The sequence below is a fragment of the Hippopotamus amphibius genome, chromosome 11 (assembly GCF_030028045.1).
Source record: "Hippopotamus amphibius kiboko isolate mHipAmp2 chromosome 11, mHipAmp2.hap2, whole genome shotgun sequence".
Classification (NCBI taxonomy): domain Eukaryota; kingdom Metazoa; phylum Chordata; class Mammalia; order Artiodactyla; family Hippopotamidae; genus Hippopotamus; species Hippopotamus amphibius.
The window spans coordinates 21,679,144-21,696,882 of record NC_080196.1 but is presented as its reverse complement, the minus strand read 5'-3'; the positions used below and the strand labels follow the sequence as shown (position 1 = coordinate 21,696,882).

The 17,739-nt window shown below is 39.6% G+C and overlaps 1 protein-coding gene across 1 annotated transcript; it reads right to left on the bottom strand.

Moving 5' to 3' along the window:
- Window positions 1-3,887: 3,887 nt before the first annotated feature.
- On the bottom strand, window positions 3,888-17,410 carry ZKSCAN8 (zinc finger with KRAB and SCAN domains 8). The gene is made up of 6 exons (XM_057699973.1): window positions 17,228-17,410; window positions 9,482-9,992; window positions 8,679-8,820; window positions 6,756-6,847; window positions 6,312-6,435; window positions 3,888-4,926 (listed from the first exon to the last, which is right to left on the bottom strand). The coding sequence occupies exons 2-6, from the start codon at window positions 9,896-9,898 to the stop codon at window positions 3,965-3,967; spliced, it is 1,737 nt and encodes a 578-aa protein (XP_057555956.1). The 5' UTR covers window positions 9,899-9,992; window positions 17,228-17,410; the 3' UTR covers window positions 3,888-3,964.
- Window positions 17,411-17,739: the final 329 nt, after the last annotated feature.

Genomic DNA, 17,739 nt, shown 5'->3' with positions numbered 1-17,739 from the left:
ACAATCAAAATGGTTAAAGAGGAGTACAGAAAAAGTAGGGAATGAAGTTAAGACATGGAGATTTTTCTCAGTGAAGACGGAAAAAAAAGATCAATAAAGAAAAGCTGAAGGTGAAGAAAACTGACCGGAAAGGATCCCACAAGTCAAAGGAGAATTCCTGAGATACAGGGGAAACTCCAGAGTATGACATACAGATCTAGAAGGACAAGAACTAAGAAAAGGCATTAATATTTATCCACCGGTAATTCTGAGGATATTTCCGTGGAGTACAAGAGCCAACAAGGAGAAATTTTAAGAATAAATTAATAAGGAAACAGGCTTTAACAACAGATGACATGTTTGAAAAACCATGAATGATAGAAGAATAAAATGGTAGTTGGAAATGAGCAGTAAAGTTGAAACTTTTACACGTTATGCTGTAGATGAACTTACTGTTTTCATCTTAACTGTCCATCTGCCTGGATGAAGGCATGGATATTTCATTTCCCTCCACAATGCTACTTTCCCTGGGGCAGTTTAGAGAGAACTGTATTTGAATCTGAAGTTACTGCTTTGTCCTCCCAGTTTTTAAACATGTTTTATGTCTTTAAATATGTTTTACTTGCAGAATTTAGCTTTCTAGTACTACAAAGCATCAAAAGTATCAACATTTAAAGATGATATAATTATAAATGAAAATGGCATTTCAACCAATTTTCCAGTAATTGTAATGGATTTGCACTATACTGCAAATGCCCTCCTCCAGTAACTTTAATAACCAGGAATACATAATTTTTAAATGGCTGGGCAAGGTTAAGGTGTTCATTAGAGATATAGTAGACCAGCTGTCAGGAGCACAGCCTTGAGAATCAGACTATGTAGGTTAGAATCCCTACTCTATCACTTACTAGTTGTGATCTTGGTCAACTCATTCAACTCTCTAAGCCTCAGTTTCCTCATCTGTAAAATGAAGTATATAATATCTATCATAAGCATGAGAAATATGTAACATAGGGTTTGGCACATAGTGAGTGCTCAGTAAACGTCAGTTATTATTATCTAGGGCCTCAGAACCAAGAGTAAGACTAACTGTTCCATATGGGAAACAACCACTGCATTTTAGCACTCCCACATTACTCAATGGAGAAAATCTTTGAAACCTAAGATGTCTCTCCTAGGGCTATGCTGGATTACAACAGTTACAGAAGAACCACTTTGTAATGCCAGGTCCTAAAACGAAAAGCTGAGGATAGGAGAAGAAAGTACTGGCAAACAGTTCATTTCAGATTAAGAGTCTAAAAATAGAATATGCATGATAAAGGAACTTAGGTGCATGTCACTCATAGTTAGGGGCAAAATAAGGTCATACAGAGAGATCAATAATATTCTAATGCTAAGAGTGAAAAATCGGAGACCAAGAATGGGCTTCTACTTATGCCTCCAAAGAAATAATAGCCTTTTTCTACTGTCTTATACCACTTGACTATTTCTGTAGGTGTGCTGAATCAGCGTTGGTATATGTTGTTCTTTCAAGTCATATTTTCTCACATGCATCCCAGTATAATACTAATCTTTCTGGTCATATATTCTCTAAATTTCTGCTAGATGCTTAGTAACTCTGAGATTTAAATAATCTGGCTACGTATTACTCTTGAGTAAAGAGATGTTAGCTGGTACACCTATAGTCATTTCAACATGGTACTCTGCTGAGAACTTTCACTGCAATAGGAGACAATTGTTTCTCTAAACTATATGGGAGGAGTGTGTGTATACAAGCGCATGCACACTCGCACATATTCTCCCTCTGACAATTTACCCATCCTGTGTAGTATTCGTACACAGGTAGCATTGATCTCAGGTAGAATTAGTATCTTACAGAGTAAGGCACAACTGAAGTGCAGAGCAAGGATCTAGAAACAGCTAGATTTGTTTCTGGTTTCTTGTAATATCAAGTATGAGAGAATTAGGAATGGTAATCTATAGGCCAAAAAGAGGGAGAGGGACAGGCAAGAGGGAAGATAAGAAAATAAAGGATATTGAAAAGCCCTGTTTTGAAAAAGTTAACCAAGGAAACCAGGATGACAAATGACAAGTGGGTACTGATGGCTCAATAAAATAGGTGTAGATAACCTTCATGTTATTAGTAGTCAATATGGGCCATACTGGGGAATGAGAGAAGGGATATTATAGGGAAGGAATTTATGATCCAAAAGGTGGACCTCTGTGACATATGATTTTGGGACTGATTTTTAAAAACATCAATCATAAAACATGATTAGTAAGTGCTGTCCCTGTTCACGATAGTCATAGTGTGAAACTGCATAATGTCTCCTGGAATTTTCATCACAATGTATATCATATTCTTCTAGATAGGATTAATGGAATCAATTCCAATTCTGACAGTCGATTTTGGAAATAGCCAAAAGTTATTCAATTCCAGATACGGTGAATGAGTAATCAAATGGTCAACAATGAGATGAAACTCAAGAGTAATAGAGTTTTCTTGTATGGTGCATTACATGGGAATCCTGAAAGTGTTCCAAACATCTAGAGGAGAGGCAGCACTTGGAATAACAGAACTACTAGAACAGCTAGAACTGCCCAATTTAAAGGACAACCCATGTTTGGATTCTTCTGGAAGTTCTGTTACTTTAAACCAGCCTCATTACTTTATACAGTATCCCCTGGTGTACTGAAGGCTTCAAAGATGAAATATAGTGCTTGGTGATGATGAGCCTAATATTGAGTCAGATTACAGACACGGTGCACCAGAGTTCAGAAGAATAAGGAATTGTGAGGTGAAGTATTCAACCAATAAGTACGGCAGATTTGTACTGCTAATGGCAAGAAGCAGATGAAGAATGAGTGAGGTGCTGAGGCCATCTAAGGTGGTGCGTCCAGGGTAAAGACAAGAGTGCAGACCATCTAGTCAGGGGGTTTGTGCAGACTGATAGGAATCTAAGAGAGGGGTACTGTAATGGGCCAAGAGAGATGAGTATACATCTCTTTGTAAGGATTTTTGTCGTCTTCAAGCACCTCTGTCTCCTTTTCTCCCCATGTGATGCCTTAACGAGGCTAGTGTGAACACCTATTTGTACCACAGTGTACAGTGGGAAGGTGGAAAGCAGAGTCAGAAGTCACCAAAAGGTACAACCATCCAAGCTCAAGGGCAGCCAGGCTGAGTCTCCACTCACCTCTTTCTCTGCATCATTCCCACAACCATCACTAATGCGTCCACTTCCTTTGCTGACACAGGTACTGGGACTGGGGGTGGTGAAGGATACGTATGGATGGTCAGTGACTCAGTGGAGTCAATGACGGTGATAAATGAAGAAAAATGCTGGAGTGCTGTTAAAAATATAGCATTCTGAGTTTGCATGGGAATATGGATTTCCACTATCAGGAGCATTAGAATAAAATAAAATGCACACTTAAGCATAAATACATTGTGTCTGTAAAAACTTCCCTAGAACTAGGATCTTAGAAAGCTAAATATAAATATAAGTCTCACACAGAGGCTGCTTCAAACTCTATAGCAGCATCTTAGATCAGATTAGGAGCACAAGTGCACCTTTAGTGGAATAAATGGGAGAAGGGGATCACAGGAGATGGGAAGAAGCAGAGGAACTAGGAGTAGCCTCTCTCAAATCTATAGCTACTCACCAGAGACAAAGTTAAGTGCCTCAAGCCACAACAAGCACCTTGCTCTAATGCTATTTTAAGCTTCTAAAGGATACATTAGGCCAGTGGGAGCTCCACTCCATCAGACACCTCCCAAGATAGTCAAGCTAATCAACCTGCCTCAAGGCACTGGGCCAAAACTACTGAAGAACTATTCTAACTTTGCCATCACTATCAATTCTGACCCTAGATAAGGTTGTAATGATGCTGAACTTTCTGCCTTTTTATTACACTGAAAGACCTCTCACCAGCACGTGGTTCCTCTAATGTTGAATAATGCCCAATCTATGACTGAAGTTTTTTCCTAAACTCCTGTGGATTCAGATTTTTCTCCACTGTGGATTCTCTGATGTCGAATGAGACTTGACCTCTGAATAAAGGCTTTCCCACACTCATTACATTGATAGGGCTTCTCCCCTGTGTGAATTCTCAGATGCTGAATGAGGCCAGTGTTCCCATTGAAAGCTTTCCCACATTCTTTACATTTATAGGGTCTTTCTCCAGTATGGATTCTCTGATGTTCAATAAGGCCTGACTTTTGACTGAAGGCCCTCCCACACTCATTGCATTTGTATGGTTTCTCCCCTGTGTGGCTTCTCTGATGGCCAATAAGATGTGAGCTCCGCCTGAAGGTTTTCCCACACTCATCACACTCATAGGGCTTCTCCCCAGTGTGGATTCTCTGATGTCCAATGAGGTGTGAGCTATGACTGAAAGCTTTCCCACATTCATTACATTCATAGGGTCTCTCCCCACTGTGGATTCTCTGGTGCAGAATAAGGCCCGCACTCTGACTGAAAGCCTTCCCACACTGATTGCACTGATACGGCTTCTCCCCAGTATGGATTCTCTGGTGCAGGATCAGGCCTGTGTTTTGACTGAAGGCTTTACCACACTCCTTACAGTGGTAGCGTTTTACTTTGTTGTGGATATCCTGATGGGAAAGAAGGGCTGACCTGTAACTGAAGGCTTTACCACACACATTACACTGATAGGGTTTCTCCCCAGTGTGGATTCTCCAGTGGCGAACAAGGCCTGAACTCTGAGCAAAGCTCTTCCCACATTCATCACATTTATGTCGTCTCTCTTGGGTGGCATTTCCCCGCTGCCTCTCTAACGTGCCCAGAAGGTCTCGGGCTTCTCCATGCTCAAGACCCCCGATAACATCCCCGTTGCATCTGGCAGCTGTCTCTCCATGTGGTTGGATTCCAGTAGATATTACCTGTTTTGAAGTTAATTCCCTGTTCTCATTCCTGGTCTCACCACCTGGAATAAAAATGTAATAAACATCAAGCCAAAGCTACTTTCTATTCTCTATGTTAGGAGAAATAAATCAAAGATGGGGGAAAGAAAAATACACATGGAACAGCTACAAGTAAACGCAAAGCTTCCATCTGTCTCTGAAATGCCTTCGTTAATATGGGGAGAAAGGAGCAGGGTCAACAGAAGAATCACACACCAACTGGGGAAGAGCTGCCACCAAAAAATAGCGCTGTTGGAAGGAGGACTAAATAGAGAAGTGATCAACTGAGAAGTGGAAGCTGGGGAGTGGGAAGGAATATGAAACTACAAAAAGATCTAATGAGTGGAATAGGAATGAAAAAAGTCCCAGTCATTAAAAAGGAGGATTACAAAAGCTCTAAGTGAGAGAAATCTATGTGAACACAGAGAGCAGTAAAAAGATTTCAATTTCCAACTGGCAAAGAGACCAAAGCCCAGTTACAAACTGTAAGATAAGTCCTAGATTAGAGAATAAAATTTCCTTTTATGTTTTAAAGTTTATTTTTTTCTGGTTATTTTATTTTTATTTATTTTTTTAACTGAAGTATAGTTGATTTACAATATTGTGTTAGTTTTGGGGGTACAGTAAAGTGATTCGGTTACACACATATATGTATATCTTTATTCTTTAAAATTTTTTTCTATTATAGGTTACTATAAGATATTGAATATAGTTTCTGTGCTATACAATAAATCCTTGTTATTTATTTTATATACCATAGTATCTTAATCCCATACTCCTAATTTATCCCTCCCCCTACCTTCCCCTTTGGTAACCATAAGTTTGTTTTCTGTCTGTGAGTCTATTTCTGTTTTGTAAATAAGTTCATTTGTACTATTTTTTAGATTTCACTACTTTTTAGATTCTCTGACTTCACTTAATATGACAATCTCTAGGTCCATCCATGTTGCTGCAAATGGCATTATTTCATTTTTTTTTCTTAAGGCTGAGTAATATTCCATTGTATTGATATATATGTATATATATACACCACATCTTCTTTATCCATTCATCTGCTGATGGGCACTTAGGTTGCTTCCATGTTTTGGCTATTGTAAATAGCACTGCTATGAACATTGGGGTGCATGTATCTTTTTGAATTAGTGCTTCTGTCTTTTCCGGATACACACCCAGGACTGGGATTGCTGGATCATATGGTAGTTCTATTTTTAGTTTTTCACAGAACCTCTATACTGTTTTCCATAGTGGCTGCAAAAGTTCCTTTTAGAACTCCAGAAGTCTCAATATTTTGTCTTTCTGTTGGGTCCTGAGTTTAAACTCAACTATGTCTTTCAGAAAGCTCAAAGCTACTGTACACATAAACAAATAAAAAACCTTAAATGATAATAATAACCAGAGCTCTCCTTACCCAGGGAGAACATGTTTCTGTAATTCTCTGGCCTGTTATCTCTACTCAGATCCTTCTGTGATGAATCAAGAAGCCACTCCTCTCGAATCAGGGACACAGCCATGTCCTCAATCTTCTCCAAAGTCTGAAACAAAACAAGATGCCCACTTTGAGACTGGGACTGTTCTTCAGCTCAAACCCAGAGAGTCAGAGAGATCTACCAGGGTTGGAGTGGATCAACAGGTGGCAATGTACCGTGTAATGGGATATGCATAGCTAGCTGGGAAGAACAGGAAAATGCACCAGATTTATTGGGGGAAAATCAAGAATCAATCTGTCTCTATGCAGAAGAACATGAGGCAAGTTCTTAAGTGACTACTGCTATAGATAGTCCAGACATGGGTGGATGCCACAAACACTGTCAAGTAGAGCTATGGGGTTTCAGTGTGAAGGAGCACAACTCACCTGGAACCCTGCTGTAAGAAGTGTAGCTGTCATTTCCTGGTCTCGAGGACTTCCTTTCTGGGAAGAGGCAGGACTCTGTGAAGCAGATATGGCTGAGAGAGGAGAAAGGAGCTATGAATGAGACCAGCCTTGTCCTACAGTAATAGGTACCAACACTAACACATTCCAAAATTATTTGTATTTCAGCAGATATGCATGCTGGAGATTTTGCATATGAAATGCTATTAATCTTGGACTCTGGGTCCATATCTATGGTTGCCCACAAAACACCTGCACTTTGTTGTCCCACTCAGCCTGAAGTTACGTGTCAAAAATGAAAAGTGTACTGGTTTCCTAACAGGAATTGCTTTACAATTTCTTCTCTACCACCAAAGCTATATTCTATTCTTGTGCTTGTACACAGTATTTCTTTAGGTCCTAATCTTTGCCAAACTGAATGTGAGAACCAATCTAGCTCTACTAACTCTTATTACTTTTTTGAAACGTCTACCATGATTGCCAGTATCTGCTTCCTATAGAAACCAGACAGGGTAATACCAAAATCAACATAGACTATTGTGTCTTGGGCAACAGGCATTAAAATTTTACATAAGAATTGTATTATTAATTGAAAATGTTTCTATACTTCTTTAGAAATACTAAAAATCCACTAATTTAGAACAAATTACTATAAATCACATAAATGAAAAAATAAGAAATGCAGGGCAACTATGAAATGAGACTACAATATCTTTTCTTGTTCTGTAAGAAAGTAAGAAAATTCTCAAAAAATGATGGAGAAATGTCAATAGGACACAGGAACCAGACTAAAGAGGCCTCCTCTGGCCAACTCAGAGACAATTTAAGCATCAAAATAAAGATAGTAACAGAACATTTCTGGAATAAAATAAGAATTTATGAATCTATATTGAATATAGATAAATAAAAAATGAATAAAACAGGGGGAGGAGGGAACACGCTCTATTACAATAAACAAATGTAGAAGAAATGACACACTTAGAAAAGAATACTTTAGTAATCACTGATTCAGTCAAGAAGCATCAATAAATACTAAAGCTAGTGTTTCAGCAGCAAAAGTTTGATAAGCACCAGGGTATTTACCTAGACTCAAGAATATCTCCCCACAAATTACTTATTAATTACAAAGGGGAAAACAGTAACAAAAACCTAGCAAGAATAACCTTAACTAAGTCATCAAAGATAACATTACCATAACAGACAAATTCCTGTCATATTCCTGAGGAGGGACACAAAATCACTTCTGGGGTGTTCCTGCCAAATATACACAACTTGAATCTAAGTATGAGGAAACATCATACAAACTGAAATTGTTGTCATTCTACAAAATAACTGATTTGTACTCTTCAAAAATGTCAAGATCATGAAAGGCAAAGAAAGGCTGAGGAATTAGTCCAAGTTAAAGGAGACTAAAGAGATACGACAACTAATTGCAAAGTGGACCTTAGACTAGACTCTGGGAGAACATTATTGGGACAACTGGCAAAATATGAATATGAACTGTGGACTAGATTAGTTTTGCATCAGTGTTAAATTTCCTAATTGTCATCAATTTATTGTGCTTATCTATGAAAACGCTCTTGTTTAAGAAAACACATACTGAAATATTTACAAATAAAGTGGCATGATGATACCAGCAAAACCTCAGAATGCCTATGTTATAAATACACTGTGGTAACAGAAATGTATGAATACATAAAATCCCCAAATTTTTAATCTGTTCATGAGTTTACCACTGGGACTAACAGTCTGTATTTAAAGCCTAGATAAACATTTAAATCAGATCTTATGCCTGGTCTGTAGACAGTAGAGGCTAGTTCCTTCCAGGAAGTAGACAGGTGTCCCAAATGTACCTTCTTTCCTTTCCACTTCCCCACTCCTCATCAATGAAATCTTGCTCCTCACCTCGGTCTTGTGGCCCTTGGAGCACTGGAGATTTGTGCTGGGTTGCCATAGGTTGGCACTGAGTATCTGGAGGCTCTGGTGCAGATGTGGAATGCACCACCTCCTCCCAGAGTACCCTATGTCCATGTGCACGAGCCGGGACCTGGAAGCAGTGAGACAGCTGCATTATGAGGAATCCCTTTGAGAAATGAAGTTAACAACATAAGAGGACCAAGAGCATATCTATAGGGATATATACTGGGGGAAGGAAAAAGCAGAATCTCACTTACTTCCTAGGGGCAGTAAAGAACACAAACATGTTGATTTGCACAGAAAGGCATCACTTCTGCTTAGTACTGAAGGAAAAGATTTCTGCTGATGCCCTCCCTGCTGCACACAACGCTTATATTTTGCACTCCCAAGATAGGGGGAAAATGAGAAACAGAAACTTAAAGCAGTGCTCTTCAGTGGAAAAAAACTTTTGATAAGGAACTAGGAAACTTGAGTTCCGGTTTCAGATCTACCTTTAATTATTTGGGTAGCCCTGAAAAAGTAAGTTAAGCTCTCTATGCATCAGTTTCCCATCTGGCAAACAGAACAATAATACAGTTGAAGGGATATTATGAGGATAAAAAATGGATTTATATCCTCTATAAGAATAAAAAGAACTCTACAAATACAAGCCATACCACACTATAACTCTTTTCATCCTCCTACAACAGAAACTCATGCTCAGCATTTATTCTCCCACTGTTGTGTCAATGCCCCTCCACCCAGCTTCCTGGACTCTCACAGTCACGGCATGCCCACCTCCTGCTACTTACTGGCCGTCCTAGTATATCAATCTGCCTTTCCAAATCCTCCAATAGGGTCACCACCTCCTCTCCATTCTCTAGCTGATGTTCCTTAACCAGAGTCTGGAGCTCCTCAGGCAGAATGGTCAAGAACTGCTCCAGCACTAGCAGCTCCAAGATCTGCTCCTTGGTGTTCAAATCTGGCCTCAGCCACTGATGGCAAAGTGCCCGGAGTTGGATCAGAGCTTCTCGGGGTCCTAGTGTCTCTTGGTAGCATAACTTCCTGAAGCGCAGGCGGAATAGCTCTTGGCCAGGAGGGTTATTTTCATGTAGACTTGATTCCTGGTCCCAACCATGATCTTCCTCTACCTTGACGATTACAAGGTCCTCTTCAGGAGCCTGGTCTGGTGGGGATGGGGCTAAAGACTTCCTTGATTCTGCAGCCATTTAGGGCCAGAAAAGCTCAGGACACTCGTTTCCACTACTTTCTTTATCTTCTTATGAGAGAAACCTTCTGAGGGCCTCTTCTTTAAGGGTACTTCTTTGGGAAGAGAAAATAAGAAAACAGTGTAAATGCAAGTCAAAGATCACAGTAACTTACTGAGATATCTTAATAAGTTCCCTACCATGACATGGACTTCATGATCCTCTCCAGAAATAACTCTTTGCCTCCTTAGCCTTCTGCATGCCACTCCCATTTGGGAATAACGCTTTCCTTCCACTTTCTCTGCTGGGGATGTGGAACATGGCTAAACAAAGTAAGGAAACCATGTAGACTGGGTCTAATTGAAATTCTGCATTTAACCTCATCTGGCCCTCACTGCTGCTGATTTAACTCCTTTCAGCATTTGCTATATCAGCTATACTGTTTGTACACATTTCAGCTCTCAACCTGCCCATCACTCTCAACATGAGACTAATTTCCATATAATCTAGCTCAAGGTATTGTCAGGAAGTGTGCTAACACTTTCTTCTTCTCCACCTAACATTATCATACATGTGCTCCCCTGACCATCCCCCTCCCCCATCTCCAGGCTAACTTCTACTATGGACTTTATCTCAAGCTCTATAACTCTTCTTTGGGGCACAGGTCCTGCACCTCCAAGGAACCTGGATGCCCTATTAGTATCTGCAACCCCCAAACCTAGTCCCATACACTAATGATGTTCCAGAATGTTTTATAAATAAAATCATACAGAATGTAGCCTTTTGAGTCTGGCATCTTTCACCTAGCATATTGCACTTGAGATCATCAATGTTGTTGTATGTATCAGGAGTTTATCCCTTACATGGATAAATGTTTATCTGCTCTCTAGTTAAGACTATCTCAGCTGCTTCCAGTTTTTGATGATTACAAATGAAGCCACTATAAACATCTGCATATGAGTTTTTGTGTGAACATAGTTTTCATTTCAACTGGGGAAATGTCCAGAAGTAAAATTGCTAGGTCATATGGTAAGTGCATGTATAACTTTATAAGCAACTGCCAAGCTGTTTTCCAAAGTGGCTATAATACTTTGCATACCACTAGCAATATGTGAGAAATGCAGTTGCTCCCTTTCCTGACCAGCATTTGACATATAAATAAACATATAGACATATATACAGATTTAGATATTCTAAAAGACATATAGTGGTATCTCATGAAGGTTTTAATTTGCATTTCTCTACTGACTAATAATGTCGAGCACCCTTTCCTGTGTTTATTTGCCATCCACACAGTTGGTCCTTCATATCCACAGATTTCACACCCCTGGATTCAATCAATCACGGTTCAAAGAGGTTTGGGGGAAAAAAAATTCCAGAAAGTTCCCAAAAGCAAAACCTGAATTTGCCACACACCACCAACTATTTACATAGTATTTACATCTTATTAGGTATTATAAATAATCCAGAGATGATTTAAAGTATACAGGAGGAGGTGTGTAGGTTATATGCAAAGATTATTTTATATGAGACTTGGGCATCAACAAATTTAGTATCTGTGAGGGGTCCTGGAACGAATCCCCCATGGATACCAAGGGACATCTGCATCTTCTTTAGTAAGTATCTGTTCAAAACTTTTGCCTATTTATAAAATTAGGTTTTTTTATAATAGACTTCTGAGAATTCCTTACATATTTTAGATACAAATCTTTTATGAAATATGTGATTTGCAAATATCTCCTTTTCATTCTTTTAACAGTGCCTTTCCAAGAATAGAATTTCATAATTTTTTGAAGTTTAATTTGTCAACTTATTTCTTTTAGGGATTGTACTTTTTTGATGCCATATCTAAGATATCTTTGCTTAATTCAAGGTCACAAAGATTTTCTCCTGCTTTTTCCTAAAAGTTTTATAGTTTTAAGTTTTACCTTTAGGTCTATGATTGCTTTTAAGTTAATTTTTGTTCAGAGTTTGAGGTATGGATGGAGGTTCATTTTTTTTGTATAGATATCAATTGTTCCAGCACTATTTGTAACAAAAGATTAAACTTTACCCATTGAACTGTCTGCATCTTTGTCAAAAATCAATTGACTAGGGGCTTCCCTGGTGGCATAGTGGTTAAGAATCCGCCTGCTAATGCAGAGGATATGGGTTCAATCCCTGGGCTGGGAAGATCCCACATGCCTCGGAGCAGCTAAGCCCATGTACCACAACTACTGAGCCTGTGCTCTTGGGCCCGTGAGCCACAACTATTGAGCCCATGCGATGCAACTGCTGAAGCCCATGCACCTAGAGCCCATGCTCTGCAACAAGAAGCCACTGCAATGAGAAACCCATGCACTGGAAGGAAGAGTAGCCCCACTCGCTACAACCAGAGAAAGCCCATGTGCAGCAATGAAGACCCAACACAGCCAAAAATAAAATGAATATATAATAAAATAAATCTTAAAATCAATTGACTATATATGTGTGGATCTCTTTCTGGAATCTTTATTTTGTTCCATTGACCTACATGTTTATCCTTTTGCCAATACAAAACTGTCTTGACTGTTGTGGCTTTTATTTTTTTTTATTTTAATTTTTTAAAATTATCATTATTTATTTATTTTGGGGGGCTGCATTGGGTCTTTGTTGCTGCACGTGGGCTTTCTCTAGTTGCGACGAGTGGGGGCTACTCTTCCTTGCAGTGTGTGGGCTTCTCATTGCGGTGGCTTCTCTTGCTGCTAGAGCATGGGCTTCCGTAATTGCAGCACTCGGGCTCTACAGTGCAGGCTCCATAGTTGTGGCACATGGGCTTAGTTGCTCCGCAGCATGTGGGATCTTCCCCAACCAGGGATTGATCTTGTGTCCCCTACATTGGCAGGAGGATTCTTAACTACTGTGCCACCAGGGAAGTCCCTGTTGTGGCTTTTAAAACCTTGAAATCAATTACTAAGAGTCCTGCAACTTTGTTGTTCATTTTCAAGACTGTTTTAGCTTTTCTAGCTCTCTTGTCTCTTGATATAAATTTTATAATTGGCTTCTCCTACAAAAATATTTCCTGGAATAGGATTTGTGTTGAATCTATAGCTCAGTTGAGGGACAACTGACATCTTAACAATACTGTTTTCCATTCCATAAACATAGTATATCTGTTCATTTATTTAAGTCTTCTGATTTCTTTCATTATTACCCAAACTATTTACCTACTCTCAAAGGACAAAATAAAACGCTTTCTTCTTAAAATCCTTTCTTAATGACTCCAATTGGAAGCGATTTCCCTCTTATTCTATACATCTGTTACGTAAGTATGTATTACTTTAATGTTACTTTTGCCACAATTGTATATTATTAGTTGCAAAGGAGTACTGACTTTCTAACTTAATTGTATGTTTCCCACAAGTAGAGGTCTTTATCTTTTATCTTATTGATAGAATTGAAGAACATTAGAGGGCTATATTTACAATACCCAACACAGTCTGTATTTATATTTGTTGAAGAGTTAAGTTTTAGATATAAGGCCTGAGGTCTTCTTTAGACCTGTTCAATTACAGGGTCCAATTTTTTTTGTAGGATATATGTCTGTGGCTTTTACCTTTGGTATTAGGCATCATCTCTTGCCTGCAGTAGCAGTGGTAAGTGGTCTTCCTGCCTTTGGTTATGCTTTCTTTCCATTCATGTTCCATAAAGCTGCTTATTGTGGGTTGAACTGTATCCCCCCACAAAATATATGAAGTACGAACCTCTGGTACTTGTGCATGTGACCTTATTTGGAAAGAGGGTCTTTGCAGATGTAATCAAATTAAGATGAGGTTATACTGGAGTGGGGTGGGCCTTTAAGCCAATATGACTGGTGTATTTTTGACAAGAGAAGAGACACAGAGACTGACACACACAAAGAGAAGGCCATGTGAAGACACAGACATAAGAGAGCTATGTGACAGAGGCAGAGATGGCATTATGCAGTTGCAAGCCAAGGAATCCCAAGGATTACCAGTAACAACAGAAGTTAGGAGAGCATGACCCTGCCATCACCTTGACTTTGGACTTTTGGCCACCATAACTATGGGAGAATAAATTTCTGTTGTGTTAAGCCACCCAGTCTATGGTACTTTGTTATGGTAGCCCTATGCAACTAATACACTGCTAGTGAGACTGTTTTAAAAAATATGTAATACAACTCACCTCCTTAAAATCTTTCAACAGGGAACCTAACTCTCCAGCATGGTATGCAAGGCCCTTTATGATATGTAAACGTGCCTAACTATACATGCTATAAACTCACCTTCATACAGCTTTTTCTGAATATGGCTTTCTCCTCACATCTACACTCTGCTGCAGAGCTCTTTAATTCAGTGGTTCTCAATTCTGCCCCCCTCTCCCAGGAATATCTGGCAATATTCAGTAACGTCTGGAAACATTTTTGGTTGTCACAACTGAGGGGAAGGGATGCTAGTGGGTAGAGGCCAGAAATGCTATTAAACATACTACGATGCATAACATAATCCCCCACAACAAACAATGATCTGGTCTAAAGTGTCAATGTCACGGTTGATAAATCCTGGTCTTGCTGAAATCATTCAACTCTAACTTAAAAGTCTCAGCTTACCTATTACCTTTTAAATTAGGTCTTCCCTGTTGTCCCCACTCCTCAGCCGCCAACAACCCTTGCCCCAGAAGATTAAGGTGCTCATTCTTGCCAAGTTATTTTTTACACGGTCCAGATTTATCACATTGTGTACAGTATGTACTGCAAATGTGTGCCGATGGCATGGGTTTCTTGCAAATGTTTGTCTGTGGCCTTGACCTTTTTCTTTGTTATCTCTTTTTAAGCAGGGAAGTTATATTACATATTTGTATGTCAGAAAGATCACAGCGGCAGCACTTTGGACAACAGGATGGAGAAAACATAACTGAAGGCAACTCTGTAGAGAATGGAAAAGAGCATAACCAAAGCCATCACATCCAAAAGCAATTGGCAAGAAATGCTAACATTAGTATAAAATCACAGACCTGTAGTCCACCAAGGGAAAGAGGTATGCGTTTAGAAGGAAAATCCGATTACATGTTGTTCCTGACGTGAGTCTTCAAAGCAGTGCCTCTATCTTGCAGGGGTTTTGGGCTGAGAGGGTGGGGTAGGGTTGGCTCATAGTCTCTCAATCTAATGAAAACACAGAACTTTTCCCCATAAAAAGGCCCACAGGCACAAAAGTTTACATTCAATTTCATAAGTGTTTATATACCAAACGCCCACCTAAGGACTCCAGAAAGGGTAAGAACCCCTACTTAGAGACTGTGGACAGAAAAGGAAGAGAATTTGAAAAACTATCTTTAAAATCAGACAAGACTGGTAACAATAGTTTGAGGAGTAAACTACAGATAGGTGAAATCAAGGAGCAAGAGATAAGGTTAAATATGGTAACTGACAACAGAGGATTCAATTCATAAATGATAACTTTACAAAGAAGTGAGGGAATTTCCTGGAATAGAGAGATTTGAGGGAAGAGTGCATTTCGGCAAGAGGCTGAAATTTTGTGGAGGGTTTGAGACAAGGGGTAAACAATTTTGTTTTGAACAGACGATTAACATCCACGGTTTTAAAATAATTCATTTAAAAAAATCAATAAAAAGTTAATAAATTCTTTAATTTTCTTAAAATAGATACTTATGGTTTAAAAACTTAAAAAGGTCATTGCTATGGGATATGAACTCTAAGCTCTAATTGTTTTGAATGTGATTCTGCATAGTCATAGTTTTCCATGTTTTCTTACGAATTTCCTAAAGTCAAGTTTCATCTTTAACTACTGAACAACTGGCCATCTTCCATCTTATAATCAATGCTCGTCAATACTAGCTATAAAGGGTTTCAATGTTAACTGTGCATCATTCAAGAACTTTATACTGTTGATATGTTAAAACAGTAATATAATACTAAATGATGTTAAAATCTCAATAGTGAAACTGATGTGAGTCATCTAATTATCAGGTTTGTTCACATTTTAAACCAAATCAACAAACAAAGCTTGTCCAGTATCTATCTGATTAGTCTTTTTAGTAACTAATTTTCCATTTTTAGTCTCTTCCTTCTTCAATCGGACAGTTTTTGAAAATTACAGCCTATAAGTAACCAAGTACAAAGATATGTACTACAAAATTAGTCCACTATGTACCTTCCTCTCAGTTTTGTTTATATACACTTGTATTTAAGTTGGTAAGCACATTGTGGATAAAGACTGCTTCTTACATCCTCTTTTAGGAATACCTCATCAAGTTTATTGATATAGGAGGTTAAAATAATCTTTAAAGCTTTTTCTCATCTCAAATGCTATAATACTGTGAACTACTGAAGGCACAACACATTTTAACAGCATTATCTTTTCAACAGATGAAGAAAGAACGTTTTCTTCCTTTAGACTAATTCTTCCTTTAAGTCTAATTTGGGATGTTTGGGAGCTGAAAATAAAACAAAGCAAAGATATTTTCCAGGCTTTAAAGATCAAGATGAAGCAAACCACCGTGCTTTAAAGGTATCTCAAACTGCATAAGCTGAATGTTTTAACATCTACCACACTTCACACTTAGCCACAGCAGAAACTCAAAATATGTATGCATTTGCTAAAACAATGATTACTGCATAAGTATACTTAACTAAAGTAATCAAATAACAGAAATACGGATTATTTTTTAGAGGTGGTGACGGAAGTTTTAATGTTGCCCAACAAAAATTATTCATGAGTCACCTGAGTTTTGGAAATGGGGCCTCTCCTAAAGAGTTCCCAGGCCTCTGCTTCAATTAGCTTTAATAAACAAAGTATTCTGAATAAGTCTGAATTTTACGTCACCACGAAGTTGTCAGAAAGCGTTTCTTTTGTACAGTTATCCAGTCAACACACCAGCATATTCTGAATACACTACAAAGAGCAAAATAACTTAGGAAAAATAGGTTTCCAAGAATAACTGGGGTTTCCAAAAGCAAAATACATCTTTTTTTAAAAAATGAGAATTGTGACGGAAATGCAAAAATGATAACTGTGACGGAAATGTAAAAACAATTCAGATCGTGGAAAGGCGTGGGTAAAAGATAACACGGGGACAATTTCCTATTTTAAGATAAATAAGACTGCAAATAACACCACAAAACGATTAGCGATGAAGAAAGCGACTCTTCACTTAAGGTTCCCTCGCAAAAAGTTTGGGAACGCGGACTCGGCCTGCGCTGGCAACCGGAGACCCTTGATCGACCGAATCACCGGGGCGCCAACCTCGGCTCAGGGCCCCTTTCCAGACCCCTCAAGGATTGTCCTGAGCTGCGGCCTGGTCTGCCTACAAAGCGTCCCCCTTCCTCAGGCCCGGAGCCCGAACCGTACTCACCGTGAGTTCCAGCGGCGGCCCGGGGTGGGGAAGGGAGGCTGCAAAGGGTGGACAGACCTGGAGAAAGGGCTGGTATAAAAAGGAGCGACAGCTGTAACCGGACCAGGCCCCTCCAGCCCCTAACTTCCAAGCGTGCGGAGGCACAACACCGGCCAACACGCATCTTGCCCCAAGCCACTTCCGGGAGCTCTCTAGGAATCCTGGAGGTCTGAAAGCTCTATGGTCGGCCGACAGAAGGGACGGGGCACCACGCCCCTCACAACCGTCCGCTGGGCCTCGCGTTCCTCCTGCCTCTAACACGTCGCAGGGTTGCGCGGCTCTAGGGCGCCAGGGGAGTCGTGGGAAATAACGGACTGTGGTGTCACCTCCGCCCCGCGCACCTGTCCCACTCAGTCCACAACGTACTCTTGCTGGGAAGGTAACCGTCCCCCGGAGGGCTGATCCGAGGGCGTGCGGAGGGCTGAGAGCAGGCGGAAGCTAGGGTATCCGAGGAGGAGGATGCACCTTAAGGA

Coding starts and splice junctions, on each gene's coding strand:
- ZKSCAN8 (XM_057699973.1), bottom strand. CDS start 9,898: ATGGCTGCAGAATCAAGGAAGTCTTTAGCCCCATCCCCACCAGACCAG. Junction 6,848..8,678: donor CCAAGGGCCACAAGACCGAG/GTGAGGAGCAAG, acceptor CTCCTCTCTCAG/CCATATCTGCTTCACAGAGT. Junction 4,927..6,311: donor CAGAAACATGTTCTCCCTGG/GTAAGGAGAGCT, acceptor TTTTTATTCCAG/GTGGTGAGACCAGGAATGAG.